A 24,524-nucleotide genomic window follows, 5' to 3' on the forward strand; every position below is an offset into this window, starting at 1 on the left:
TTGATAACATCCTCAAGAGAAGCTTGAAATAAGGTTTTATTATTCGGAACCTAGCTAGTTGGAGTTTAACTACTCAATGAATAATAAATAAGATTTTCTTGCTGAGTCCTGTCTTTGAATAAATAAGATATTAATTAATTAAGTCCATAGCAGACAATAATTAATTAATGGATGTTTTTATCTTAAGCGCGGGAAATAAATATAATTTATTGGAAACCCGAAGTACTTGTAATTTCGGATTTGGATGGGGAGTGCAGTATTACTTCTGTAGTGGCTGCTCGTAATATTCCAATTTTAAGCTTATATTAAATTGGGTTTAATTTAATTAGTAAAAAGCTAATTGGAGGAGCCCATATCCAAAGCCTTCCATAGAACCCTGTCTGAGCCCAATATGTGACTTATTATAAATAGGAGAATAAAGGAGACAGAAAAGATGCTAATTATTTTCTCAAAATTTTCGGCCCCTACTCCTAGTAGTAGTCGAAATTTTCTCTCCTCCGAGGGAAAGGATTTCTGTCTTCTCTATTTAAGTCCTAGTGCGCTGGTGAGATCAGCCCACCCTGATATCAGTTCACAGTTCGGGAACTAGTCAGAAGATCCGTGGTTTTGTACTGAAGATCTTCACGAGGAGAAGGCGCTAGCTATCTTCGATTCTTTTGAGAATCATCAAGGTATAATGGCTAAACCTAAGAACAGCATGATACGTGAGATAATTACGCGAATAGAATTTGTCTAAATAATCCGCTAAATAGATCTGATTATTATGTAATTGATTTATGAATGCGCTTCCGCTGCCAACCCCTACAATTGGTATCAGAGCCAGTCTTTGGCTCTGATTATTTGGATTTAAATTTCGCGAAATTCATGTATGCATGAGTTTTTGTTTTCGAAGCATGTTCTTGTTTTAAGTTGTTATTTTTTTTATGCATGATGAACTCAAGAACTATCGAAACAAAGAACTCAAATTTTGGAACGCTAGAGACGTGCGATTCGTCGGCGCTTGCGCCGAGACGAATCGCGTGACACGCGATCCAATTAGGGTTGTCGAGCGAAGGGAGTTCGAATGGCGATCGACCAGCGACGCGTAGACGAGGGTGGACTCGTGCACGCAGCCGTTGTGACCGCCGGTGCCGATGATCCCGAGAGAACGCCCCGATCGAGTGGGAGTAGGCGTGCGATCTCTCGGCGATGTGAAAAACGAGCGTGGGATCGTCCACGCCGCCGGGTAGACCGCGGCGGCCCTCGCCCTGAACAGAATGGCGATCGACGGAGGGAGGCCGCCGGAAGCCGCCGCTCGTCCGAGAGCAGCGGCGGTTCTTCCGACCCGGAACCCTAACCCTAGCTTTAACCCTAACCCTAGTCGACTCACGGCTGATCGTCACCAATTCCAAGAGCTGCGACGCCACTTCCGGCGTTGAAGGCTGGGGTGAGGGCGAACGGCGCTGGAGGCAATTCGTCGGTGCTGCGCGGCGTCAGCCGCGCGCTGCGCGACGACAACGGAGGGAGTAGCGGCGCGTTCGCGCCGCAGTGGGAGAAGCGGGAGCAGCAGCGCGTAGCGCGGGCTGCCGGCGGTGGCTGGGCGGCGAAATCGCCGTCCCGACGGATCAACCCCGGTGTGATTTTGTCGTTCATCGTACGTGCGAACCTCGTTCGATGAGATAACGACGAAATATTATTTTATTGATTATTTAATTCATAAATTAATAGAAATCATTAAAATATTATTATTTAATTGAAATAAAATATTTTGGGAAGATTTCCCTAGATTTTAGGAATATTTTGATTATTTTCTATATCTATGAATATTTTATATCCTAGATGATATAGATGAGAATAATTAAATAGTTTCCTAAATTATATTATATATCTAGAATCCTAATAAGGATAGATATGTAGGATTTCATTAAATAATAAAATATATTCTCTTCCCAATCTTAATAAGGAATTAATTTAAGTTTATTTATTCATGTCCGTAAAAGATATAAATAATTAATTATTTTAGATAAATCTTATAGAAGAGATGAATATGGATTAAACTTTAGTATTTAATATATTATCCTTTAATAAGATGTTTAAAAGATTATAAAAGATTTAATTATCCAGTCAATTAAATACCAACAGAATTTAATTAAGCCTTTAATCTGCACTAAGGCTAAGGATAATTAATGAAAAACCATAACCTAAATATCTAAGCGATAATTACGAACTAAGTTTGTATATGGTCTCCATCGATTGGTCCACAACTTATGAAGCTGATTTCTAATATTATCGCCACCCATGTTGTGGGGACAATAATCCTAAGAAATAGCGAGTTCATATAGGTGGACTTCTCATTTGTAAATAGTATGGACTAGAAAGTAGTTTCCAATATTATCGCCACCCATGCTGTGGGGACAATAATCCTAAGAAATTACAAGTTTCAGAAGTTCAAACAGAATTTACGAGATAGCTTGGTCTTGTTATCAACACATGAGCATTGTTATGGGAGTGTGTTGTAGAAACGAGATTCTATAATGCTAAATCTGATGGTCGTGCTTAGGCAACATTTGGCGGCCATGCCGTGCTGCGGTCTCTGGACTATTCGTCGTTGTTGTGACCAGTAAAAATGTTAAAATTTTAATGCGTATTGACCTCTGCTTGAGGGTACAAAATTTTAATTTTTACAGTTGTGAGAATTTGAAAAGTTTTATGGTTTAATCTACTCAATTTCTTCACATAAGTTTATGACAAATAGTAAATATTCTGTTTTGTAGTGCAACCTAAATCGTCAACATGTCTCTTAATCCTCTTTCTGCAATTCTTAAAGAAAACAAACTCGAGGGCCAAAATTACATAGAATGGAAACAAAATTTGGACATCGTTCTCACGGCTGATGAGTACAAGTTTGTGCTCACTACTCCTCAGCCCCCAGTGCCGGCGGCTAACGCCGCGCAGGCAGCGCGAGATGCCCATAGACGATGGCACAAGGCGAATGAGATGGCTAAGTGTTATATATTGGCCTCCATGTCAACAGTGCTTAGACATCAGCATGCCGCCATGGCAACTGCCACCGAGATTATGGAAAATCTCACGAATCTCTTTGGTACTCAGAATCGAACTGCTAAGTCTCAAGCCTTTCGAAGTATCATGTGCAAGACTATGAAGGAAGGCTCGTCTGTGAGGGATCATGTCCTCGAGATGATGAGCCATCTCAATCAAATTGAGGTTTTGGGAGGCGTCATTGATGCCGAGTCCCAAGTTACTATTATCCTTCAGAGTCTGCCCCCTAGCTTCCAGCAGTTCAAGCTCAACTTTGAGATGAACAAAAGGAATTACACCTTGGCTGAGTTGTTGACTGAACTTCAGTCGGCGGAAGATCTCATGAACCAAGCTAAGACTGCGATGGTTAGTTCGTCACATCGTTCCTCTGGCCCTAGGCCTGGCGCAGGAAAGAAGAAAGTGACAAACCAGGTAAAGATGCTAAGGGAAAGAAAAAGAGGAGGTCGGGAAAGAAGCAAACCGGAAAGTGTTTCAAGTGTGGAGAGAAGGGGCATTGGAAGCCAGATTGCCCTAAAAGGAGCAAGGCTACAGGTATGCACCAAGCTCTAGTTGTTGAGTCATGTTTGGCTTCGACTTCTTCTCATACTTGGGTTATTGACACTGGAGCTACTGATCATATTTGTTTTGATCCTGACTTAATGCAGGTGACAAGACGACTATATGATGGAGAGATCGAAGTCCAGCTGGGCGACGCTACTAAAGTGGCGGCCGTTGCAGTGGGAGACGTTTATTTGCGTTTTAGTAGTGATAAATTTTTTATTATGAAGAATGTTTTGTTGATACCTTCTTTTAGAAGAAATTTAATTTCAGGTTCTAAATTGGTTTTTGATGGATATTCGATTTCTTTTAATGACAGTTGTGTTATTAAGAAAGATTGTTCTTATATCTGTCATGGTATCATGGAAAACAATCTGTACACAATCGTATCTACACAATATAATGATCGCAAATTAGAACTCAATAATGCATCGAAGATTTCAAAGAAAATAAAAGAACCTTCAAGTTCAATGAACGAAACGTACTTATGGCACCTTAGACTTGGAGGATTCAAACACTCGTGGATCAAGACCTTCTTAAAGGGCTAGATACTGAATCATTTTCCACGTGCGAATCCTGTTTGGAAGGCAAGATGACCAAGAGACCTTTTAGAGTGAAAGGTAATAGGGCCAAGGAAGCACTAGAACTCGTTCATACTGATGTGTGTGGACCAATGTCAACCGAGGCAAGAGGCGGCTTTCGCTATTTCATCACTTTTATTGATGATTACTCGAAAGTTGGATATGTTTATTTGATGCGCTTTAAGTCTGAAGCTTTTGACAAGTTCAAGGAGTTTAAGGCTTATGCTGAGACGCATCATGGAAAACGTATCAAGAGCCTGCGATCTGATCGCGGAGGCGAGTACCTCAGTGCCGAGTTTTTGGACTACTTATCAGTAGAGGGAATTGAATCACAAACGACTGCGCCGGGCACACCTCAGCAGAATGGCGTAGCTGAAAGAAGGAATAAGACCTTGTTAAACATGGTCCGATCGATGATGAGTTATGCACGACTGCCCATTTCATTTTGGGGACATGCCTTGCTTTCCGCAAGTCATATCTTAGACAATTTACCGTCAAAATCTGTTCTTGCTACTCCATATGAGTTGTGGACTGGGCGTAAGCCCAATCTAGAGCATCTCAAGATATGGGGGTGTCCAGCTCATGTTTTGGAAAAGGATCCAACTAAGCTGGGCTCAAGGACAGAGGTATGTTTGTTTATAGGGTACCCCAAAGGTTCGAAAGCTTATGAATTCTATAGTCTCCGAGACAAGAAAGTCATTGTGAGTACTCACGCGACATTCTTAGAGGAAGACTTTGTTATGAATCATAAACCCAGCAGTGAGGTAGCTCTTGAAGAGCTTACTTCAGTCACAAGTTCCATTAACCAAGAACAAGTACCTATAGTACAACCAATTCCCGAACCTTCAACTTCTACACCTAACATTGTAGTGCCGCGCCGCAGTGGGAGGGTCTCTCATGAGCCCGAAAGGTACATTGGTTTGGGAGAATCTATGGATCACTCCTCGGACAGTAGTGTACCAGATCCCTGGAATTTTGCAGAGGCGCAGGCGGATATCGATCATTGCGAATGGGTGAAAGCAATGGATTCGAAACTACAATCTATGATAGACAAAGACGTCTATGATTTGTCCATCCTACCCAAAGGTTGTACTGCCATTGGGAGCAAGTGGATATACAAACGTAAACGTGGACCCGATGGACGAGTTAAAGTCTTTAAGGCAAGACTAGTGGCTAAGGGGTATACCCAAAAGGAAGGTGTCGATTACGACGAGACCTTCTCCCCAGTGGCCATGCTCAAATCGATCCGGATACTGTTGTCTATTGCAGCTTACATGGATTGGGATGTGTGGCAGATTGACGTTAAGACTGCGTTCTTGAACGGTAGTCTTGAGGAGACCATCTACATGGAACAACCCGAGGGTTATGCCGTCAAGGGCAAAGAGCACATGGTTTGGAAGCTTAAGAAGGCCATTTATGGCCTCAAGCAAGCATCTAGATCATGGAATCAGTGCTTCGATCAAACTGTTAATAAGTTTGGATTCAAAAAATGCCCTAACGAGAGCTGCGTGTATAAGAAGGTAGAAAAAGGGAATGTGGTGTTCTTAGTTTTATATGTAGATGAAATTCTTCTAATTGGAAACAATAAAAAGATGTTGTCATCAGTACGAACTTGGTTGTCAAACTAGTTCGAGATGAAGGATATGGGAGACGCGGGACACATTCTAGGCATCAAGGTCCTTAGGGATCGTGAGAAAAGGATGTTGTGCTTATCCCAAGAACCCTACATCAACACTGTACTTAGTCGTTTTAGCATGCAAGATGCCAAGAAAGGTTTCTTACCTTTTAGACATGGCATCCATCTATCTCAAGAGATGTGTCCCAAGACAGCATCTGAGATAGCAGAGATGAGAAGGATACCATACGCTTCGGCAGTTGGTAGTCTCATGTATGCTATGCTTTGTACAAGACCTGATATTTGCTTTGTTGTTGGCATGGTAGCAAGATATCAATCAAATCCTGGCCAAGGACATTGGACTGCAGTAAAGAACATACTCAAGTACCTTAAACGGACTAAGGACTATGTTCTAGTTTACAAAGCAGGCGAGCTATGCCCTTTGGGATATACTGATTCAGACTTTCAAGCTGATCAGGACTCGAGGAAATCTACTTCTGGCTATGTGTTTACCTTAGGAGGTGGAGCCGTAATTTGGAAGAGTGTAAAGCAGAAATGCATTGCAGACTCTACCATGGAAGCCGAATATGTGGCCGCTTCGGAGGCTACAAAAGAGGTTGTATGGCTTAGGAACTTTCTTATGGATTTAGGTGTGGTTACGAATCTGCCCAAGAGCATCACCATTTATTGTGACAATTCTGGTGCTGTGGCAAATTCGAAGGAACCAAGAGCTCACAAAGCGAGCAAACACATAGAGAGGAAGTATCATATCATTAGAGATATAGTGCAGAGAGGAGACATACAAGTGGTCAAGATTGCGTCAGAGGACAACCTGGCAGATCCTTTTACTAAGGCATTGGCGGTCAAACCGTTCGAGCGCCATGTGGAAGGAATGGGAGTTCGACTTGCTCGAGACCTCAACTCGCTTTCAGTATAAGTGGGAGAATTAGACGTAGTGCACATTTTTTTTGTATACTCGAAAGCTGTTTTGAGTATAAGTGGGAGATTGTTAGAGTTTGTATACTAGAAATCACCTTTCGAGTGATTGAATACTGTTAAAACTCTCATTTTATTTTCCAAATGAATAAACAGATTATTTTTGTCATAATGTTGTTATATTTTACATTTAATGGATGTTAATTGCATATTTAAATGTATAAGTAATTTAACAAAGTCTAAGTCTTTGTTTTAGTAGACCGGTTGTGGGCGTCGTCCACTTTAAGGTAACACGGTCAGTTCTAAACAAAGAAAAAGAATAATTTCACAACCTAGATAGGCTTAGACTACCTATCGTGAAAGGTTGCAATGTCAGTCCGATTATTTCTAAGCCTTGCTGAAATAAGATGACGTTGGTGTGGTATAGCACTGAATGGATCTAACAGCGAGACAGTCTTTATGCTATCTACTGAAAGACGAGGTCTCGTAAATTATTTCTCAATCAATGTACGTTAGCATTGAGCATACGGTATTGATTATGCACTACTTTGACTTACCAAATGGTGTGGGTTTTTCGCAACCCAATAAGCCTGGTATATTGGGTAGTGGTGATTAATATCTAGCGGTGCTAGGATTGCTATTATGTTGAATCGTGCGCGAGGTGAGTCTCGTTTGATAACATCCTCAAGAGAAGCTTGAAATAAGGTTTTATTATTCGGAACCTAGCTAGTTGGAGTTTAACTACTCTATGAATAATAAATAAGATTTTCTTGCTGAGTCCTCTCTTGGAATAAATAAGATATTAATTAATTAAGTCCATAGCAGACAATAATTAATTAATGGATGTTTTTATCTTAAGCGCGGGAAATAAATATAATTTATTGGATACCCGAAGTACTTGTAATTTCAGATTTGGATGGGGAGTGCAGTATTACTTCTGTAGTGGCTGCTCGTAATATTCCAATTTTAAGCTTATATTAAATTGGGTTTAATTTAATTAGTAAAAAGCTAATTGAAGGAGCCCATATCCAAAGCCTTCCATAGATCTCTGTCTGGGCCCAATATGTGACTTATTATAAATAGGAGAATAAAGGAGACAGAAAATATGCTAATTATTTTCTCAAAATTTTCGGCCCCTACTCCTAGTAGTAGTCGAAATTTTCTCTCCTCCGAGGGAAAGGATTTCTGTCTTCTCTATTTAAGTCCTAGTGCGTTGGTGAGATCAGACCACCCTGATATCAGTTCACAGTCCGGGAACCAGTCAGAAGATCCGTGGTTTTGTACTGAAGATCTTCACGAGGAGAAGGCGCTAGCTATCTTCGATTCTTTGGAGAATCATCAAGGTATAATGGCTAAACCTTAGAACAGCATGTTTTAGGTTTATATTAATTTAAAGCATGTTATTATTTGAGTTATCAGCATGATACGTGAGATAATTACGCGAATAGAATTTGTCTAAATAATCCGCTAAATAGATCTGATTATTATGTAATTGATTTATGAATGCGCTTCCGCTGCCAACCCCTACACTATCATGTTATGCATGATGATGCACGCATACATGACGTCGGCGATGACTTCCTTGTACCAGAAACGCGCCGGACCTTTCACGATTGCCCACCGCGATTGGAGCACCCCAAAAGCCCGCTCCACATCCTTCCGGGCGGACTCCTGCTTTGCCGCAAACAAGACTCTCCTCCCACCAATTGGGCAGCTGATCGTCTTCAAAAAAACAGGCCACTTAGGGTATATGCCATCGGCCAAGTAGTACCCCATATGATGTGTGCGGCCGTTGGCAGTGAACTGAATGGCCGGACCGCGACCCCTGCACTGATCGGCGAATAGGGTGGACGAGTTGAGGATGTTGATGTCGTTGTTCGACCCGGCTACACCAAAGTAGGCATGCCAGATCCAGAGGCGGTGGTCAGCGACGGCTTCTAGGATCATCGTCGGGTGGCTGCCGCTAGTAAATTGGCCTCTCCAGGCCGTCGGGCAGTTCTTCCACTGCCAGTGCATACAGTCGATGCTCCCTAGCATCCCAGGGAAGCCGTGCACCGTCTCGTGCATCCGCATCAGGCTCTGGCAATCGTCAGCAGTCGGGCGTCGCAAATATGTGTCGCCAAAAGCCTCCACAACTAACTTACAAAAATTCTTCAGACATTCGCGGCCAGTTGTATCCCCGACGTGAAGGTACTCGTCGAACATATCCGCTATTGTGCCGTAGGCCAACTGGCGGATCGCAACCGTGCACTTCTGCTGAGAAAAAGATCTCGGGCCTGCCGATCCCGTCTTCCCGATACTGGAAGTACTCATCACGGGCCTCCAACGTGTGCACAATGCGGAGAAAAAGATCTTGGCTCATTCTAAAACGGCGGTGAAAAACATTCGGGCCCCACCTTGGATTCTCGGCAAAATAATCTGCGAACAGACGTTCGTGCGCTACGTCGTGCTCACGGGGGACAAACGTCCACCGTCGTATCGGGCGAGGGACCCGCACCTCCGCCGCCGCCACCGCCTGCTCCCGCTGCATTTGTGCCAAGCATTCCGCCTTGGCTTCATTAACAGCATCGAACAAGGCTCGAGTCAAGGCCCGTCTGCAGCCATCCGATGTACTCAAATCGTAGTCGTCGGGATTCATTTTTGAATTGATGAGAGAGAATAATTGAAGAGATGTGAAATTGGAGTGTGTGAAATGATAGTAAATAAGAAAAAAAATTTGAAAAAATTCAAAAAAAAATTCGAAACGCGTGCCCATCGTCCGCGTCGTCCACAGTGGCGGACGATGCGACGGACGATGGGTATCCTCCGCGCATCGTTCGCGGACGATCTATCGGGCGCGGACGATGGTTAACCCATCGTCCGCGATGCTGCAGTGGCGGACGATGCATCGTCCGTCGCATCGTCCGCACCATTGCGGATGCCCTAAGGAAGAGGTCATTTTCCTTGAGACAGAGGGAGTAAATGTGTAATAGGAAAAATGGGACATTTAATGACAGACGAAAAGAGTAAGTTTTAGAAATTTGTAATATCATTTTTGTGTTTTTTTTTATAATAAAATGTTTTATTAATTGTATTTTAAATTCAAGAATGGAATAATGAGATTCATGAATAGTTAATGAATAAATTATTGTGTTGCTATCTCCTAATTGAAGACGAAATAAAAATAATTAAAAGTGGTATGTAACACATAAATAATTAAAAGATGACTATCCGCTTAATCTCAAGAGTGAATTATAAATGGTACCCGATCTTTCACTTTTTACACATAAATGGTACATGATCTTTATTTTGTATCGTTTTTAGTACTCCTGACAAAAATAACCCTAAGTACCAAATATGTGATTTTTTGGTTATGGAGAATAATTTTGGAAATTTCAATTAAATAGTACTAACAAACATGTGAACTTTTCCCCCTTCCTTTCTTATTTCTTTTTTTCTTCTTTAGTTTCTTCTTCTTCTTTCTTTTTCTTCATTTTCTTCTTTCTTTTTAGTATTTTATCTTCTTTTCTTTATTCTTCTTTCTTTTTTCTCCTTAGTTATGTTTCCTCTTATTTTTCTCTTATTTTTCTTATTTCTTTTTAGTGTTTTATACATACATCTAATTGCATTTATAATATAAATCAAGAACAAAACACCTAATTAAATTAATTATTTAAAATAATTAAAATAATTAAATATTTTTTATTAAATTATTCTATACTATTTTAGGGTTGAAACACCTAACTAAACATATTCAACTCTTTATATCATTATGAATACAATTCACAATTTTAAACTTTTATAAAGACTACATTGATTAGTTATTAATTTAATTTAAAATAATAATAATTATTATTATTATTATTATATAATATTATATGATTTATAATTTAAATAATTATTATAATTATATACTTTACTATTAGTTTTTAAGTATTATAACAATAATATTATTATAGTAATTAAATATAATTATAACTATAATTATCATGGAATATATTTAAATAATATTAAAAATTAAATTATTATTAATTTATAACCGAATAATATTAATAATAATTAATAATATTAGTATAAAAAGTGAGGAGAATGAAAGAAGATATTATAATATTATTTTTAATACAAGTATATGCCCAAACTATCTTATTTGATATAAATAAAAAAATGTTTTTTTTAATGGGCATTTTGTGAGGAAAATCGCATCACACACTAAAAATGTGATTTATAAGTATAAAAAACAAAGTGTAAAATAAATCAGGTACCTTTTATTTCACTTTGTATATAAATAATATACTTTATCTGTTCCATTAGAAATGAAACGTTTTTTTTTGTCTGTCCCATTAAAAATGAAATGTTTTTAAAAATGGAAACAATACTCTCTCTACTTTTTCTTCTCTCTTACTTTACCCTCTTTTCATTAACTCACAAAATAACACTATATAAAATCTTGTGCAAAAAAACAAATGTTGCATATTTAATAAGACGGAGGGAGTATATACTTTTACCAAAAAAAAATAATGTAATATAGAAGGATAAAGAACTTGGAAAGCTGCGCACAACACAATTCCAAAACAACGCCACGTCATCTCCTTGCCTTCCACACTAGTCCTTTCCACAAAGAAAATCCAAATAGCGCCTCAGCCGTTACTCAATTCCTCTCTAGCATACACTACCACATGGCTACAGCTCTATCCGTACGGCCCAACCGCACTATCTACGGATCCACCTCCTTCCATCGGACCGGGCGGCAACTGGCCGTAAATGCTCTCAGTCCGTGCCGCCGGCGTCCCTGGGGCGCTATGTTCTCCCGGCGCATGTTAGCTGCTGCGCCGCTTCTGGCCTCGCGAGCGGACGACTCCGCGCCCTCAGAGATGTCGGTCGAGAATGCTCTCAAATTGCTCGGTGTCTCCGAAGGTGCGTCGTTCGATGATATTCTCCGTGCGAAGAATTCGATCCTCGCGGCTTGTAAAGATGACCAGGAAGCAATTTTGCAGGTTATTCCTCCTTTTCACGAATTGTGTGGTTAGAATTAGCTCGAATTATTGGAGAATTCGAAGCCGATTGAGGTTGGATTGCTGTTGCTTGCATTCTGTTTTTTGCGGCGGAATAGTCTCTGCGTTTATAGATTGTTTTGTTGATCAGATTGGACTATTTCTTGGTGTTTTGAATTCTTTTGTGCTTAATTGAGCCTTTGCTGCTGTCTGTTGTGCCTTTTGACTTGAGGCGCTGAATTGAATTCTTGCTTTTATTGGTTAGGTTTCGTGAGAATTGGGGATTCATTGATTATTCTGTTATTTTTTTTGTGTTTGAAAGGCTTACTTTAGCTTTGATAGTTTTCCTGCGCGGCAAAATTAAAATTTTAGCTGTGACTGCTATTGTTACATCGTAAAAAAAATTTGCATTTTTTTGGGGTTGTAGATTAACAAAATTTCTTAAGTAGGACTAGCTATGAATGTGCTGGAGTCAAGATTAGAATAAGGCACTAGGAAAGGACCTTTTCTTTTCTTTCTGAATCTATGCTTATGTTGTAAAATGAATTACGAGATTAGGCGATGCTCCAGTTCGTTCTTGTGTTGTCTTTTAACGAAATTCACATTTAGGAATGAAAGCAGATACTCAATGAAGTTTATGGATTGCAATCGGTGGAAGGGTATATCTTTTGGCAGTCGTACCTGACGTAGCATGGAATTATTTTTTAACAATGATGAGGATATTTCATCAAAACAAAGACAGGCAGCCATACCCACCTTACCCCTATTTCATGAATAAATGTTTACGTGGAAAATAAAAGCTTGGAACACTTTTAAGTGTTCAATTATATTTAAAAAAATATAGATTTTTATGTGATTTTATCACCTAATCCACTGGAACTCTGATATCGATCTGTGTGCTGTGGATTATTTTTGGGGCATCAATAGCTCAGCTATCTTTCTCTTGCCTTGGCATTGCTTACTTCCATTAGAATGGCTTATCGTGCACAGGTGGAAGCTGCATATGACATGCTGCTAATGCAAAGCTTATCGCAACGGAGAGCAGGGAAAGTTGTGAGCAGTAGCATCCGTTATGCTGATGTTAAGCCAGTAAGTGCTCCCAAAATGGAATCAATGCCAAAATGGCTGCAGAATTCTGTCAAAAGCTCACCTGTCTCTGTGGAAGCACCATCCACTAGCGAGTTAGGAGTGCAAGCTGGAGTCTATGGAGCTCTAATGGTTTTTACATATGTAAATGGAGCTTCATCACCTTCCACAGCACCATATGCTGGAGTTGATGTTCCTGGCCTCATTCTAGCTACCAGCTTCGGTGCAACCTTATACTTCATGACCAAGAAGAATGTCAAACTAGGTAAAAAAAATGGCCCAATTTTTCTTTTTATAACGATTCGGGTTTTGGGGCTCCGATTTGCATATTGAATGAACAATTATTGCTGACTAAAACCGGGTCTTACTACTGCAGGAAAGGCTACTGTGATAACTATTGGGGGACTCGTGGCTGGTGCAGTTGTAGGCTCAGCAGTGGAGAGCTGGTTGCAGGTGGACATCGTCCCGCTTATGGGAATACAATCTCCAGCTACCATTGTGAGCGAATTTGTACTCTTCTCGCAATTTTTAATCTCCTTATACTTGAGATAAATAGATTGAGGCCGAGAAGCTGTACTCTCCCAAGCCTGGGATGACAAATAATCATCCCCCAAAAAGTCTAGCAATGCATATTTAGGGTGTATTTTTAACACATGTTGTACAAAATGTAATGCTTTAGAACCTATTTCATTAAATATAATTCTGTTGCAAAATGTTATCACCAGATTCAGCATTTGCTTATTCTTTAGGGAATATATATGATTTTTTTGTCGACTTTTATGTAGAGTCTGTTCTTGCGTTGTTGGTTAATCATGAGACAATCTTATCTTGACATTACAGTGGCGAGCAAGATATATTGTCATGACAATATCTTGAGAAAAATGCATTGAACAAGAAATAAGATTAAACATGTCCTTAATCACAAATAATCATGGCAATCGACCCGGCCCTAAATAAACCAGTTTAAATACAATATGAAACACAAATGTGAATAAAGACATAAAGAAACCATTTAAATACGAGATGAAGCAGTGTGTGGGCAACATTTGACCAAGACAAAAAATTCATGAAGGAACAATGTCTCAGCGAGTTGCTTCGACAGAATCTTCAAATATGCAAACCTACAAACAAACAACAATAAGCATCTAAACAAGCACTCCACCTTTCTTCTCTACCTCCATCAACTCGTTATACATTTCCAATGTAGCCCTTGAGAATTCTGTCATACTCTCAAAAACCCTACAAAAACCTGTCTGAAAACCATTCAACGTCATCCTCTCAGTCTCTTGCATGAGCTTCTGGTGCTTCTCCTTCTCCAAATCCACCCGTCTCCGAAGGCTGTCCAGTGTGTCCATGCCCTCGATGAGCGGGCCCGCCTCTGCTGCGCTAGCATTGCTCGACTGGAGCTCGAGCATCCGGTTCTCGGCCTTATGGAAGGCTGAGGTCTTCCTATCCAACTCCTTGGATAGACTATCCACTTTCCTCTTCTGCTGCAGCTCCTCTCCTTGCTGAAGCCACAGAGCTCTCACATCCTTCGAGCAGCCCTGGATTGCGACAGAGACCGCCTTCTCTGGCAGATTGTTCATCAACTCTAGCCAATCATGGCAGAGCACGAGCACTGGGGGTCCATTCAGACGGCATGGCACTGCGGATGCTCGGCCTCTCGAGTAGAACTCGACTTCGGGGGCAACGAACTTGGATAGCCACCCAAAGAGGGCCTCTACGTAACTCTTCTGGGTGAATACATACTCCGTGAAGCACGAGCGCCAGTTCCTTAGCTCGGTCTCGAGCTGGAGCGTCGCGAGGCGGTGAGTCTCGTTGCAGAACTTCCCATATGAGGGGCATGAAAAGATAGCCACTTCAAATATGATCTTGCGCTGGATTTCATGAGACTCCAACATGATTTTCCATGTTGCTGTCATACTGCATCGAACAGAGGAATGAGTTATGAGAGGAGTGGAAAACGTGGTGTGTTTTCTAATGTGGAACATGACCAATTCTTCCTACCCTTGAAGTAGCTCTCGTATCTGTGGCTCTAGCTCTTCCTCTATCAGCTTCTCGATCTGTTTAGAGATCGTTTCAGCACTGCGAATGGCCACCAGGATCCTGCTGTAGAGATCTTTGACTGCTGCTCTGCTCTTGTAGACTGTGAACCCTTCGTCTCCTCTAACGTCTTGATTTTGAAGCTGGTTGCACTTCTTCTCGTAGAGTTTGCGTATGCTGTCTCCATTCTGGAATGATGATGAGAAAGAATCATAGAAACAAATCCATTGGTATACAGCTCTAGCGTTTAAGAGTCAATGTTCTTACTGATAGATCACATCTTAAAATGACTGTAGCATAACTCTACATCAAAAAATTTCTCTAGTAGCATTTCACAAGTTCTTGAATAGTTATAATGTATACTAAAATGTGGTAGCTAATGAAGTGAGGGAAGGGATTTTTATACCTTAACTTCGTTGTATAGTTTCTTTTCCCAGGCATAGAGCCTTCCTAAGGTGAGTGAGTGGCTTCCTGAAGTCATGCCTCCATATTCATCAAAGAGATCGTTGCTGAACTCTGTCCATGTCGAGGAACTCTTGGAACTAGACGCGACCAAACTCTTGCAAGACGATGAGCGTGAAGAAGCAGACCTCCACGTGATGGCTTGGATCAACTTTGTTGAGTTTTCTGCATCCACGTGTCTGTTTGAGTGTGATAGCCACAGAGTGACAAAATAAACTAAAAACTACACAAGGATCACTACAAAATGATAAATCATCGAAGAAGCTGTAATAGAGAGACACAGAAACTAGTGGCAAAATCTTGCATTTCAATCATAAATCATGAAAGAGTGAGGCTTTGTCACTGTGGAGAAGTGGGGATGCAAAGTGCATTTCAAGGGACAGTAAGGTCTTCGAAATAAGAGACGAAACAGAGAAGAGAAACTAACAAGAGCATCATGTAGAAAGTTATATTAAACTGTTGCTTATAATGTAAATTGTGCAGTGCTAGAGAGCTTTTCCTTAACAAAAGGCAAAAAAGATTAGAAGAAGATTACAGTGTATGAAAGTTAGAGAAGATTAAAAGAAAACATTAGGAAAATTTTGAATTGGAGACTCATAAGAACAACATTTGTTGATCATTCAAGTGCAGATACCTCATAAAAGTTGGCTAATATAAAGACAACTGTAGTTTAGCAGATCTTCTCTAAATATGATGGAGGGCCTTATTTAAAGAGAGGGAGAGATGGGTAGTTATAAATCACAGAGACCTCCACACAATCTGATTATTGAAGGGAAAAAAATCACCTTTTATCTCGTCAATATTGGATTGCAAATGCACCATGTTGCATTCCAGCATTCTAGAAACATCCTTACCAGAATCATAAGCCACCATGAAATGATCTTCAATATCATTCAAAGCTTCCAACAGCTCTCTCCCTTCAACAGGTTTGTGATTATCCACAACACTCAGTCCTCTCTCTCTCTCCACACCCTTCACAGCCTCAATTTCACCCCCATTCTCTTTCACGCTGGCTGTTTCCCCTCCTCTCTCTCCGTCTTCATCCTCAAGGTCAGGGATGCCCTCTTGCTCCCTCACAGCCCTCACCTCCTCCTCAGACATCCTGTTGTAGGCATGAATCATTTCTGGCCTTACCACATTGTTGAAAGGGTTGAAGAAATCCCACCCAAAATCTCCCTGTGGTGAAGCCATTGTTGTTTGAAGCTGAGGCTGAGGCTGAGGCTGAGGCTGAGGCATGTCCATGTAGAAGTAGCCACAGATGTTCCCTTCTTCTTGTTTCTCTCTCATTCCCTCTCTCTCCTCCTCACAAGAAACAGAGCTGATTGAGGAACTGCAAGACTCACATGCAATGGTCTCCTTTGTGGGCTCAGAGGGTTTTTGCTGGAGAAATAGAGGGTTTGAAGCAACCTTTTTCTCTTTTGTGGGAGAGTGAGGCGGGAATGCGATACAGTAAGGTGCATTTGGTGAAGAATGGCGTGTGACAAAGAGATTTATGGCTGCTGAGACACCAGAGAGAGATTTGCAGTATCTGTAGTGAGCATCCGCTAGAGCATACCTTCTCTCTACAGCCAGCTTGAGCTGCTTCTTTCTCTCTCTACAAATTGAGACTACCTCTTCTTCTTCTTGTAGCCTTGATGCTACGCATCCCATTTTTTTGTCTCTCTCCCCTAAACAAAGGGCTTGCTACATACAGAAAAAGGTTGTCTGTTGAAGTGAAAATTTTGAAAAAAAAAAGTGGTGGGGCTGGCAAGATTTGGTTTTTTATGAACTTTTGCTAGGACTTAAGACATTTGAACCACAGCCATCTTTGTATTTGGAGAAAGAGGGATTTTGTCTGAAGAAACAAAGATAACTCTTAACAAAGGGCTTGCTACATACAGAAAAAGGTTGTTTCTTGAGCTGAAAAAATTTTAAAAAAAGTGGAGGGGCTGGCAAGATTGGTTTTTTTATGGACTTTTGCTGGGATTTAAGACATTTGAACCACAGCCATCTTTGTATTTGGAGTTTTAAAAAGAGGGATTTTGTCTGAAGAAACAAAGATAACTTTCAAGAATGCGACCCATGTAGCCCATCTCCTTTCCACTTTCATGACTTCAAGAATATTGTAAAAGTTGGCACATCTGGTAAAAGAAAGGAGATAGCTTCTTCTTCCCCTTTCTCTCTCTCTCTCTCTCTCTCTTAACTTCTGGTAAAACTATGAAGATGAAGAAACTGATGCTTTGTTTTGGTGTATTTTGTGCACAGAATAGAAAACGAAAATGCCGGTAATCCTTGCCTAGTTACTTTACTCTCCTAGCCTAAAATGGAGAGAGAGAGAGAGAAAGAGATTGGTTGGAGCTCGAGGATGAGATGATTCTACTATTTCTCTGGCTTTTGTAATGTAAGTTATTGTACGATTTGTTTTTGGTCCATACTGTATTTAATATGGAAAAAAGGGAGTGTGGAATACAACCTATGAGATGAGAGAGCATCAGATAAATGTCACAAGGAGACAGATGGCGCTGACTAGTGAGAGAAAAGAGGAGTCAAATTTGTTCCTAAAAAGGCTAGTCAAGATTGCACTGATAGATTATGTCCCCGCATGCATATACTGTCAACACCTTAATCCCCTAATTATAAGAATATAATGCCGGAATTTTGACACTGTCAGTTTATACCTAGGGCTTTTGTGCTGCCAATAAACAAATGGGGGTGTCATTACCAGGTCGAAAACACACTTACGCCCCCTTTCCCTATGTTATACTCATTCGTCTCATTTAAGTGGAACATTTTTATATTCGGCACATGATTTTATGCTATTTTGATGTGTGAGTTAAATGCAGAGATATTGATGTTCCAAGTTAAGAAATGTGTCAATTAAAATGATAAATCCAAAAAAGAAAAATGTATTACTTAAAGTAGGAAAAATGGAGTATATATCTTAGAATAAATGGTTTTGACTAAGGGTGTATGGTTTTAACCAGACAGCAATACAGACGGAACTGGAACCGGGACTTCGCGGTTAAATCAAAACTAGTCTATCGATTTCGACAGACCGATATCGGCCGAGTAAAAATAGAAACCGTAATCGGTAATTCATGACTGCCGACTCCACCAAATTTTGTAGGGTGCAAGGCTAGATATGTGGGGTGCAGAAAAGCTACAAATGTCGACTGCATCTGGGAGAAAGCCAATTGTTTACATTGATATTTTTTTACTTCATTCGTTTCCTAAAATTAGAAATTCTTTTCATTTTGGTCCGTTTCCTAAAAATAGAAATTTTTCATTTTAGAAAACTTTTTTCTGTGGGACCCATTTTTCACTAAAACGTTTTTTCTTTTCATCTCTCTTACTTTATCAATCTATACTATACTTAAAAGCTGAGTTTATTTTGGAGTAAATTTTGGGGAACTTTCCGCCATATTTCAAATTGCAATTTGGGGGAAGAGGGGGAATTGAGGGAAAGTTATCCGCCTTCTCTCACGATGCTTTCCATTTTTTGTTTTTATATTGACCAAGAGATAAAACAATTATCACCTGACAAAAGTACTTTCATGCATTAAAACCAGCAGTTAATAGCGTAACTCTTTATTATAAAGCGGATTAAACATACAATCAAATGGATATATCACATCATTGGTTTGAATATAGAGCCAAAACCAATTAAAATTAACTAGGTTTCCCCCCAAAACAAAATGGGTTGACTTCTGTATAACAAGGTTTTCCACACAAAAATTATGGAGGGGGTTCTTGGAGCTAAAATAATAAGAGGGAAGTTGGTTCTTTTTTAGAGCAAAAAAATTGAATTTGGAATATTAAAAGTCAGAGTTATTTAGAAGTTGCTATATAAATACCAGTTCTAATAATACACATTCATAAACTACAGGTTCTTATTTCTCTTTCTACAATCTCGCTGCTTATCTTTAAAATTCTTACCATTATATGCAGATAATAAAGGTAAAACCTATCTAATTCTCGCTCTACAATCTCACTGTTATTTTTTTTTATTTCTCTACTGTTAGAGTTTGTATACTATAAATCACCTTTCGAGTGATTGAATACTTTAAAAACTCTTATTTTATTTTCCAAGGAATAAAACAAATTATTTTTGTCATGTTGTTATGTTTTAAATTTAATGGATGTTTATTGCATATTTAAGTGTATAAGCAACTTAACAAAGTCTAAGTCTTTGTTTTAGTAGACCGGTTGTGAGCGACGTCCACTTTAAGGTAACACGTTCAGTTTTGAATAAAGGAAATGAAGAATTTCACAACCCAGATAGGCCTAGACTACCTATCGCGAAAGGTTGCAATGTCATTCCGCATATTTCTAAGCCTTACTGAAATAAGATGACATCGTGAAAGGATGCCTCGCACGCCTGAATCGAAGCCCGGTAGAAGAAGATACGGCTATTTTACGAAGACTGCGCAATGCTGTGAAAAACGCGCGACCTTGTCGAGAGTCAGAAAAAATGCCAGACTGGGCGTTTTGCACTTCATAGATCGCCCGACCGGGCAAATGTTACTGGGCCTATTTTTTCAGCCCTAACTATTTAAATAGCTAGGACACGACTTCCAATGCATCTTTTGGCTGCTGGAGGTGATTTTTAGAGAGAGAAAGAGGCTTGGAGTCCATTTTTGGGAGGAAGAAAAAGAAGCTTGAGGCTAATTCTTCCCTAATCTTGCCCATATGGTAGCATTTACTTGTTTTCTTGTATTGTTGGCCACTATGAGTGGCTAGATTTTAGGGATTACTTTTAAATAGCTAGGGCACTACTCTCTAAGCTATGAACTCAACTCTTGTTGAACTATGAGGGTATGTATAACTTGTATGGTTTTTTGAAAGCTCTTATCGCTGCTGATGCCTCAGTGTTCTTTTCAGAAGTTTATTGATCAACTTATCATAGTGCCTTTCGTTGTGACCTTGTGTCACGACTCCCATCTAATGGAGTATCATTTCATAACAATAATCTTCTCGCTCTACACTGAACTGCAACTTTGCGCCATGATGAGTTGGGCTAGGTTGGTTGTCAACAAATAGTTCTTTGATTATATTCTCGTTAGTGGTTTTTGGGATTGATGGCATACTGCATAATATAGGAAACACTTCTGAACCTGTTACTGAGGAATTACCTCCATTACAACTTATACGATCATGCAGAGAAACTGAGATCGAAGGCTCCTTTTTTTGAAGCTCACTCAAATCAGCAGGTAAATTTGACTCATTATTTGATCACTTTATGTTGGTCCATTTTTTAGAAGGGATCTCCTGCACCCATGTCTAACTAACATTGGAAAAATTTGTGAAATGTAATTTAAAGCAGTGGGTATATGAATTGCCAATATTTGTAGGGTTGCAGGGGCCTTGACCAACTTACTCTACTGTATTCAAGTCTCACTCATTAATTATTATAATATCAAGAGGTTGCCATTATTTTGCTAAGGATTTGATTTTTAGATTGAACGAAGTACATAAACATCGAGTTCTAGTGATTATTGAAAATGAAGAAGTATTGATGAATGCTTCTCGCTACTATAGGTTTTCTTCATGCATGCATCAACGAATTTTGTTGTTATTACTACTCTTACTATTATAGTAATTTATTTATTTTTTTGCTTATTTGTTGCCATACTTGTCTAGGGAGGTGTGGGTGCTAATAGTTCTTGGCCTACAGCTAGCTATAACTTTATTTATTGGAGGTTATGCCTCTACAATCTAATTGTTCTCATCTTCTATGAATCTTCTGCAGTTTTCTCGGTATTTGTTTTACCTTGGAAAGATCAGGATGATTCAGCTAGAATATATTGACGCCAAAGAGTCCCTTCTCCAAGCTACGAGGAAAGCACCTATTTCTGCCCTTGGTTTCAGAGTTGCAACAAATGGGTTGTGATTGTCCGCTTGCTACTTGGAGAGATTCCAAAAAGAACCATATTAATCCAGAAAGGGATGGAGAAGGACCATACTTTGAGCTTACAAATGTGAGTATAACTGAATAAGACACTTAAATTCTGGTACTTTGCCCACACAAATATGCATCTACAACCATTATCATCGAATATTTAGATAATGTGTCATACCACATATATATGGTATTCTCATATTTTGTTGTGTGGTCAGGCCGTTCATGTTGGAGATTTGGAGGTATTCAAATCTGCGGCAGAGAAGTTTGCAAGCACCTTCAGCTCCGATGAAACAAGTAATTTGATAGTTAGGCTACCCCACAATGTTATTCGTACTGGCTTACGAAACATCAGCATCTCGTACTCGAGAATCTCACTTGTTGACGTTGCTAAGAAGTTGAGACTGGATTCTCCAATTCCTGTTGCTGATGCTGAAAATTAGAAATGGGCCACTCACCCCTTAAAAGGCCTCATAAGGGGGAGGGTTATCCACACTTATATAGATTAGATTGGATCATTACCAAGTCGATGTGGGACAGAATTTAGAGAGTTTTAACACGCCCCCTCACGTGTGGGCCGGAAAGGACATCAGTCTTCCATCACGTGGGTAGGCAATGCTAGAGATAAGAGAACCATCATCGATGTGGGCCGGAAAGGACATCGGTCTTCCACTCGTGAGGTAGATAAGAGATAAAGAGAAAACCATCATCGACTTGGGCCCGTTCTGATACCATATTAGAAATGGGCCACTCACCCCTTAAAAGGCCTCATAAGGGGGAGGGTTATCCACACTTATATAGATTAGATTGGATCATCACCAAGTCGATGTGGGACAGAATTTAGAGAGTTTTAACACTCACCCCTTAAAAGGCCTCATAAGGGGGAGGGTTATCCACACTTATATAGATTAGATTGGATCATCACCAAGTCGATGTGGGACAGAATTTAGAGAGTTTTAACACGCCCCCTCACGTGTGGGCCGGAAAGGACATCGGTCTTCCATCACGTGGGTAGGCAATGCTAGAGATAAGAGAACCATCATCGATGTGGGCCGGAAAGGACATCGGTCTTCCACTCGTGAGGTAGATAAGAGATAAAGAGAAAACTATCATCGACTTGGGCCCGCTCTGATACCATATTAGAAATGGGCCACTCACCCCTTAAAAGGCCTCATAAGGGGGAGGGTTATCCACACTTATATAGATTAGATTGGATCATCACCAAGTCGATGTGGGACAGAATTTAGAGAGTTTTAACAGAAAGCATTGTTTCCAAAGCAATCAGAGATGGTGCAATCGATGCCACTTTAGATCATGCTAATGGATGGATGGTATTAAGGGAGACTGAGGACATTTACTCTACAAATGAAGCTTTCAACTCGATGATTGCCTTCTGCCTCAATATGCACAATGAAGCTGTGCGCGCCCTCAGTTTCCAGCCAAACTCCCATAAAGAGAAGGAAAGTGCAGAAAAGAGGAGAGAGAGACAGCAGCAAGAGCAAGAACTGAACACATAGCTGAGGATGATGATGATGAATTTGAATTCTAAGGGGCATATCATTGCCGAATGGGATTTTTTTCCCCGAATTGTCGAATATTGGGCGACAAAGTTATATAGGCTTCTGCAGTTACATTCTCTCTCTCCTATAGCTTTTGCATTCTGGTGTACTATGAATTTTCTGTTGTGGCTCTATATGTTTTAATTGGGAAGAAAAATCAGGATATCCAGAGTATTTTGTTTGGATCTTGAATCTTGATCTCTCTCACCCTCCGAATTAAAAATATCTCAGCTTTAGGGGCCTAAATCTTTCAAGACCACCCATCCTTTAAAACTAAGCGAGTCATATTCCTTTTTACTACTCCCTTTGTCTCAAGATAAGCGAGTCATATTCCTTTTAGGCATTTGCCACTATAAGTGAGTCATTTCACTTTTTAGCTAAAAATCATCTCTCTTACTTTATTATCCACCTATTTTGTTCTTACTTTACTTCTCTACTTTTCTCTCTCTCATACTTTACTCTCTTTACTTTGACTCTTTAAATATCAATTCCTTAAATCTCGTGCTCAAAAGAAGTGCTTCGATTATCTTGGGACGGAGGGAGTACAGTTTTAGCAGTGGACCCCATATTCCACTACTTATTTCATTCATATTTTATTATAAATCTAATACTCCCATCCAACAAGAGCCCTCTTGGTTGAGCACGAGTTTTAATGCATAATCTATACTATACATAAAAGCTCGGTTTTTTGGGGGGGAATTTTAAGGGACTTCCCACCTAATTTCAAATTTCAGTTTTGGAGGGAATTTTACAAATTGTATCAGCCACCTCTCACTAGCATACTTTGAACAATAGTTAAAATGACCCCACCATCTTCATGTATTAAAACCAGCAATTAATATCATCGTTTTTAGTTATAAAGCTGACTAAACATATAATCAACCAGATATATATATACATTACATCATATATATATATATATATAGGGGTGTGTTAGGGTCCTTACAGCATCTTAGTGTAAAACACAGCACTAATCACAGCCCTTGGATCATTAGATTGGATGGTTGTGATTAGTTACATTATCATACTAAAAATCTACATTATTAGCCGAGGTACATTATTAGACTAGAAATGTACATTGTAAGACTAAAACTGTACATTAATAAACTAAAATGCTACATTATTATCCGAGCTACATTATTAGTCTAAAATTCTACATCATTAGATGACACGTGGCATTAATCTAACCGTTAGATCATAAGATCCAATGGACTGCAAGTGTTTTGAGTTTTACTTATACTTAGCGTTCTGACTTGAATACATCCCTATATATATATATATATATATATAGGGATGTATTCAAATCCTTTTCATATCTTTTGTCCTTTTTTCTTCTTAATCCTAGCCCTACGATTTTATCATCTGACGGTTAGATTAATGCCACGTGTCATTTAATAATGCACATTTTCATTCTAATAATGCACAGCGGCTAATAATGCAACATTATAGACTAATAATGCACATTTTCATTCTAATAATGCACAACGGCTAATAATGCAACATTATAGACTAATAATGCATTGATCACAACCATCCAATTTAAGGATCCAAGGGCTGAGATTAAGAAGGAAATAGGACACTTAGGGTGCAAAGGAGCCTAACGCACCCATATATATATATATATATATATATATATATATATATAGGGTCATAATAATCTACAAACCCTCTATAATACAAACTCTACAAACTTTAATCCTACCCACTTAATACAATTAATCAACGGCTAATATATGAGATTTTTCTAATGTCAACATTTCCTACAAATCTGTCAATAAAGGGTAATTTAGAGAATAAAATAATCAACCAAAATCATTA

General features: G+C 39.5%; 2 protein-coding genes and 1 pseudogene across 2 annotated transcripts; 2 read left to right on the plus strand and 1 right to left on the minus strand.

Annotated features, from left to right (window-relative positions):
* The first annotated feature begins 11,259 nt into the window (after positions 1-11,259).
* On the plus strand, positions 11,260-13,544 carry LOC125196872 (protein CHAPERONE-LIKE PROTEIN OF POR1, chloroplastic-like). The gene is made up of 3 exons (XM_048095532.2): positions 11,260-11,681; positions 12,669-13,029; positions 13,141-13,544. Exons 1-3 carry the CDS (start codon positions 11,364-11,366, stop codon positions 13,314-13,316), a joined length of 855 nt encoding a protein of 284 aa, XP_047951489.1. The 5' UTR covers positions 11,260-11,363; the 3' UTR covers positions 13,317-13,544.
* Positions 13,545-13,752: 208 nt separating this feature from the next.
* Positions 13,753-17,661, minus strand: LOC125193466 (protein ALTERED PHOSPHATE STARVATION RESPONSE 1-like). The gene is made up of 4 exons (XM_048091256.2): positions 16,055-17,661; positions 15,214-15,434; positions 14,772-14,995; positions 13,753-14,687 (listed from the first exon to the last, which is right to left on the minus strand). Exons 1-4 carry the CDS (start codon positions 16,917-16,919, stop codon positions 13,910-13,912), a joined length of 2,088 nt encoding a protein of 695 aa, XP_047947213.2. The 5' UTR covers positions 16,920-17,661; the 3' UTR covers positions 13,753-13,909.
* Positions 17,662-20,065: 2,404 nt separating this feature from the next.
* On the plus strand, positions 20,066-22,696 carry LOC125194942 (putative 26S proteasome non-ATPase regulatory subunit 3; annotated as a pseudogene).
* The last annotated feature ends 1,828 nt before the right edge of the window (positions 22,697-24,524 follow it).

Source organism: Salvia hispanica, chromosome 4 (assembly GCF_029641045.1).
Source record: "Salvia hispanica isolate PSC_SH4W2 chromosome 4, Shi_PSC_v1, whole genome shotgun sequence".
NCBI lineage: Eukaryota > Viridiplantae > Streptophyta > Magnoliopsida > Lamiales > Lamiaceae > Salvia > Salvia hispanica.

Bases quoted from the DNA above. Each gene is read 5' to 3' on its own strand.
- LOC125196872 (XM_048095532.2), top strand. From the start codon at position 11,364: ATGGCTACAGCTCTATCCGTACGGCCCAACCGCACTATCTACGGATCC. The intron at 11,682-12,668 runs GTTATTCCTCCT...TATCGTGCACAG, and splicing joins ACCAGGAAGCAATTTTGCAG to GTGGAAGCTGCATATGACAT. The intron at 13,030-13,140 runs GTAAAAAAAATG...TTACTACTGCAG, and splicing joins CAAGAAGAATGTCAAACTAG to GAAAGGCTACTGTGATAACT.
- LOC125193466 (XM_048091256.2), bottom strand. From the start codon at position 16,919: ATGGGATGCGTAGCATCAAGGCTACAAGAAGAAGAAGAGGTAGTCTCA. The intron at 14,996-15,213 runs GTATAAAAATCC...TCATCATTCCAG, and splicing joins AACTATACAACGAAGTTAAG to AATGGAGACAGCATACGCAA. The intron at 14,688-14,771 runs GTAGGAAGAATT...TGTTCGATGCAG, and splicing joins ATACGAGAGCTACTTCAAGG to TATGACAGCAACATGGAAAA.